The sequence below is a fragment of the Orycteropus afer genome, unplaced genomic scaffold (assembly GCF_000298275.1).
Source record: "Orycteropus afer afer isolate SDZICR_OR568_19922 unplaced genomic scaffold, OryAfe1.0 scaffold00042, whole genome shotgun sequence".
In the NCBI taxonomy this organism is placed as follows: Eukaryota; Metazoa; Chordata; class Mammalia; order Tubulidentata; family Orycteropodidae; genus Orycteropus; species Orycteropus afer.
The window spans coordinates 9629201-9634449 of record NW_006921629.1 but is presented as its reverse complement, the minus strand read 5'-3'; the positions used below and the strand labels follow the sequence as shown (position 1 = coordinate 9634449).

The window sequence follows — 5249 nt, the reverse complement described above, 5'->3', positions numbered from 1 at the left end:
TGGTCAATGACATGAGACAAAGTATATGTGAACTGCTGTATGAAAAGTGAATTTACTCTGTAAATCTTCACCCAAATCCTAATAAAAAAAAAAAAAAAAAAAAAAGAGCACTGTCCAGCACCCACCGAAAGTGTCTGCGCACTTGTGTGCACACACGCCCACCCATCCGGTTCCTATTCTAAAACCCTGGAGGTGGGGCAGGCCCTCTGTGGATCTAGGGCAGATAGGAGTCCTCTACCTCATCTTCCCACAGGAATGGCCAAGGACTTCCTCCTTTTGATTACTCTGGACAGTGCAACAGTAAAGGCCCTGTGAACTAAAAGGATGCCTGCACCTGGGGAGACAGAATGGGAGGCAGCTGCACCAACCTCTTCATAATGGCTAGTGGAGAGTAACGCTGATGCCATAGAAGGCCCTGGAAACCTGTTAGGTTCTATAACAACTTAAAGCCAACAGCCTAGGACATGCTGCTTCATAAAGGACTAAGGGCAGGTCTTGAGCAGATATGTGCAAGGTACATACGTGCTGAATGTGTCCATTTCCCCAGTCAGATTGATGCGTTCGGTTAGGCTTACATCAACTTTTTCTTTGAGTTTTTCTTCTAGCTATTAGAAAATAAGAGAAACAAAAACATGTTTAATGATTTTCCAAAGGAGTACCATAATGACAATAAAAAACCAAACTCTCTGCTTCGAGTCGGACCCGACTCATAGCAACCCCTCCTTGGGTTTCCAAGGCGGTATCACTACAGGAGTAGATTGCCGAACCTTTCTTCTGAGGAGTGGTTTGCAGTCAAATGCCTTAGGCACTACACCACCAGAGCTCCCATAATGATAACTGAACATATATTGAGTTTGATGATTCAGGCACAATTCTAGGTACCCTTCATGAATGTCGTTGTTGTTGTTGTTAGGTGCCATTGAGTTGGCTCTGACTCATAGAGACATTATGTACAACAGAACGCAACACTGCTGGTCTCACAATCCTTTCTATCCCTGATTCATAAAGTTTTCCAGTACTCTATCAGACAGTGTTCCACTACTATTAATATGTTTTTCACTGGCCAATACTCTGAGAAGTGGATGACCCTTCCTTCTTCCAAGTTTTTCTTGATCTGGAAGCTCTACTGAAACCTGTCTGTCTACCATGGGTGACCCTGCTGGTATTTGAAATACCAGTGGCATAGCCTCCAGCCCCACAGCAACATGCAAGCCACCACAGCATGACAAACTGACAGACAAGTGGTACTCTATCTCCCTTCATGTATGGGCTCATCTAATCCTCACAACAACATTATGAGGAAGAGTCTGTTATTATTCCCATTTTACAGAGGAGCAAATGGAAGCTCAGAGAGGTAAAGAAACCCCTCTAAGATAGTAAGTGGTAGGATTAAAACTTGGAAGTTCTGGTGGCATGGTGCCTAAGGCACTGGTTGGTTCTAACCCACCAGCCACTCCTCGGAAGGAAGACTGGGCAATCTATTTCTGTAGAGATCTGCCTCGGAAACCCAAGGAGGGGTCACTGTGAGTCGGAGATGACTCGATGGCACATAACAACAACAGGGCTAGAGTTCAAACTTCCTCCAGAGCCTGTGTCCTTTGACACTGTGCTACATTTGCTTCTTATGACACAATGACGACTCATTTCAGAAATTTTAAAAAGACTTTGATTTTCAGATGTTCTCTGTTCAATGAATTGTAGGCTTGCCCCAAAACACTGGAAACTTTTGGTGGTGGGTGGCAATAGAAAGAGTTAAAATATTCATCAAGTGCTACTATGGGTCAAGCACCATGTTAGGTGATGGGGTATGGTGTTGCTGCCCTCATTAGCCTACAGCCTAGGACAGAAACACTCAACAAGCTCCTAGCAGCCTCAAAGAAAAATACAACTGACCAAAAACCAAACCCTTTGCCACTGAGTCAATTTCAATTCACGGCAACTTCATGTGTGAGGGAGTAGAACAGCTGAACAAGAACTGTAAATATCTCAAAAGATCTCCAGGAATAGATAAATCTAGTACTCTCAAGCCTATTACCCAAACTCTAAGAATAACAAATGTTTTGTCTTAAATTTTAAAAATGCTTTTAAAAATAAAAGAAAACCCATTGTCATCGAGTCAATTTCAATACATGGTAAGCCCATGTGTTAACTAAGTAGAACGGCTCCATAGCATTTTCTTGGCTACAATCTTTATGGAAGCAGATTGCCAGGCCTTTCTTACACAGCACTGCTGGGTGGGTTTGAACTGCCAACCTTCTGGTTAGTTGTCAAGTGTAAACCAACTGAGGCACTTAGAGACCTAAAAATGCTGTTAAGGGGTGTATGAATTAGTGTAACTTTTTTTTTTTTTTAAATAAATTAAAGGGCAATTTATTTTAAAAGCAAAAGATTATACAGACACACCCTTTCTGCCAGCAATTTCTTATCTAGAAATCTATCCCACTGAAATGATGAGACCTATGTACAAAGATTATACAAATATCCCCTGCAGCATTCATTAATTCAACCAATATTTACTAAAGGCTTGTTATGTTCCAGGTCCTATAAAAGAGTAAGGGAGTCAGTTACTCAATGCACAAAACAGTAAGTGCCTGTTCTCATAAAGTTCACATTTTAGTATTGTTTATATTATTGAAAAACTGGAAATAATCTAAAAGGGAAAGATCAAACAAATTATGGCACAAGCTTATAAAGCTTCAACTTTTCAGCAGCCGGGTTCCCTGTTACGCTGAAAATAAAATCCAAGCTTCTAACTGTGATTTGGGTCCTGTCTAGCTCTCCAGGCCACAGCTCGCCTCTCTCCCCCTTGCTTGCTAGACTCCACTTACACTAGCTTCTTTCAAGTTTCTGGAACACACCAAGGTGTTTACCCCTCAGGACCTTCTTACTTCACACTTCCTGCTTCCTCTGTCTGAAACACTCCCGGCTCACCCCTCCTAACCAACTCCTTGGCCTTAACACCTCTACCCTCCAGTTTTAAGCTCTTCACCTGGCAGTCTCCTTCCTAACCCTCAGGCGTCTGCTTCAATACCACCTCTTCAGAAAGACTCTCCTTGACTACTCTATTTCAGTAGGCAACTCCCTTACTCTCTCAACCTCGATATCTGCTTCCTTCTTAGCTGTTGTTGGTACCTTTCAAGTCAGCTCCAACACATGAAGACCTTACGTATAACAGAACAAAGCACGGCCCGGTCCAGCACCTTTACAATTGTGTGTATGTCTGAGCCCGTTGTGGCAGCCTCTGATGAGAATCCATCTCGTGGAGGGTTTCCTTTGCTCTCACTGACTCTCCACTTAATGATCTTGCTTAGCACTTACCATAAAAATTGTATTTTTAACATCATATATCACTATGATACATGTTATATTCATTTTTTTTAAATTTTACTTTCCAATTCTTCATTACTCAGATTAAATCTCTCTGGTTCCTCACTCCATTCTTTTTGTCCCCCTGCAATTTTTTTTCTTAAAGAAATGGGGTAGTTTGCCCTGTAAATTTTCCCACAGTTTGCATTTTGCTCTCTGCATCCCTAAAGCTTACACAAATTACCATGTTCCTCTGTCCCTTGCATTTGTTATAAATTGGTAGTTACCTGTAGCAGCTTGATCAGAGTCAGGCTCTTCTTTTAAGAAAACTACTTTGCCATGGTGCTCTGTGCTTCTATCAGGAAATGCATAATATCTGGTTGTCTCTTTTCTGTGATGCCAAAAGCCTTGGTGTTCAATGCCCAGAACCGTTATTCCATTACCAGAACCAAACTCACTGTCACTGAGTCGGTTCCTACTCATAGTGACCCCCACTGGGTTTCCGAGGCAGTAGATCTTTACGGAAGTAGATTGCCCTGTCGTCTTTCTGTGCAGTGGGTTTGAACCGCCAACCTCCTGGTTAGCAGTCAAATGCCTTAGGCATTTTGCCACCAGAGCTTTTTATTATTCCATTAAGAAATATAAAAGAATAATATATCCTTTCTTACTCATTTATTAGCTAAAACTTTTCCATAAAGAAATATATTCCATCATCACTGGCTTGGTTATCCTGAGGTGTGAATCAGACAGCAAAGGCAAGACAAGTACCTTCCCTTTATTTGCCAATTTTCAAAATAATGAAGTATATAGTTCCTTAGCACCTTCAAAAGTGGTAATTTTTTTCCAAAGTATGATTACAACCAAATGTATTTAAACATATTTAATGTTTTTAACCCATTGTAGTTAATATCCAGGCAAGCTTATTCAGGTTGGCTCCTGTATTAGTTTCCTAGGGCTACCATAAGGAATTACCACAAACTTGGTGGCTTAAAACAACAAATTTACCCTCTCGCAGTTATAGAGGCCGTAAGTCTGGAATCAAGGTGCCAGCAGGGCTGGTCCCTTCTGTAGGCTCTGAGAGAGAATCAATTTCTCTCCTAGCTTTTGGTGGCTGGTGGCAATCTGTGGCGTTTCTTGGCTTGTAGGCCTATCACTCCAATCTCTGCCCCATTTTCACATGGTCTTTACAGTGTCTACATGTCAACCTTCCTCTCCTTTCTCTTACAAGGATACCAGTCATTGGATTTAGAATTTAGGCGTATCTTTTGGGGGATGCAATTCAACCCACTACACTCATAGAGTTCTTTTGAGATGCCCCTAACAGTACTTGATTTCATTCTTGCTTTTGTAGGACATGATGTTCCAGGTTCATCTTGTACATTCCCTACCTGTAAAATGTCAAGAGTAATAGCAGCAGTGGTGGCAAGAGAACCTGCCCCACTTCCGGAGGGATAATGATCAGGATCACTGCTAGAGGCAGAGGTCAGACACATCTCCACTCGCCAACTTTTTTTTTAAAACCAGTTCTGATATCTGCCATCCCTCTCATGGCACTCTCTTACTTCTCTGCTGGGTTTGACAATCCATTGCAATGGCCACACCAACCTCACAGACCATACTTAAAGTTAAATGGTTTATTAAAGAAGCAACAGGGTACAACTTGGGATCAAGATCAGCATGCATGTAGGCAGGCTCCCTTCTTCAGTGCAGGATAGCTGGCCCAGCGCCTTTAGACTACATAATTCTCCTCGTGGCCCCTCAGGACAGGCTCCTCTCAGCCCTGGCATGTGTCACCACCAGCTCCGCCACTGGGCCTCTTCCAGGCCTGTCGTTGACTGTGCCACTAGTCTTCTTCCAGGCCTCTCACTGTCTCCAGTGATACACTCCTTGACCCATGTTACAGGTTTTTAAGAAGGTTCCTTGCCTCCTCTCTCCCTCTCCCT

General features: G+C 42.5%; 1 protein-coding gene across 1 annotated transcript in view; it reads right to left on the bottom strand.

Annotated features, from left to right (window-relative positions):
• The window catches only part of VPS53 (VPS53 subunit of GARP complex), a 192548-nt gene that overhangs the window by 50507 nt on the left and 136792 nt on the right, over positions 1–5249 (bottom strand). The window contains exon 16 of the mRNA XM_007937432.2: positions 523–605. Within this exon, the coding sequence (XP_007935623.1) occupies positions 523–605 (83 nt within the window). The remainder of the gene's footprint in view (positions 1–522; positions 606–5249) is intronic.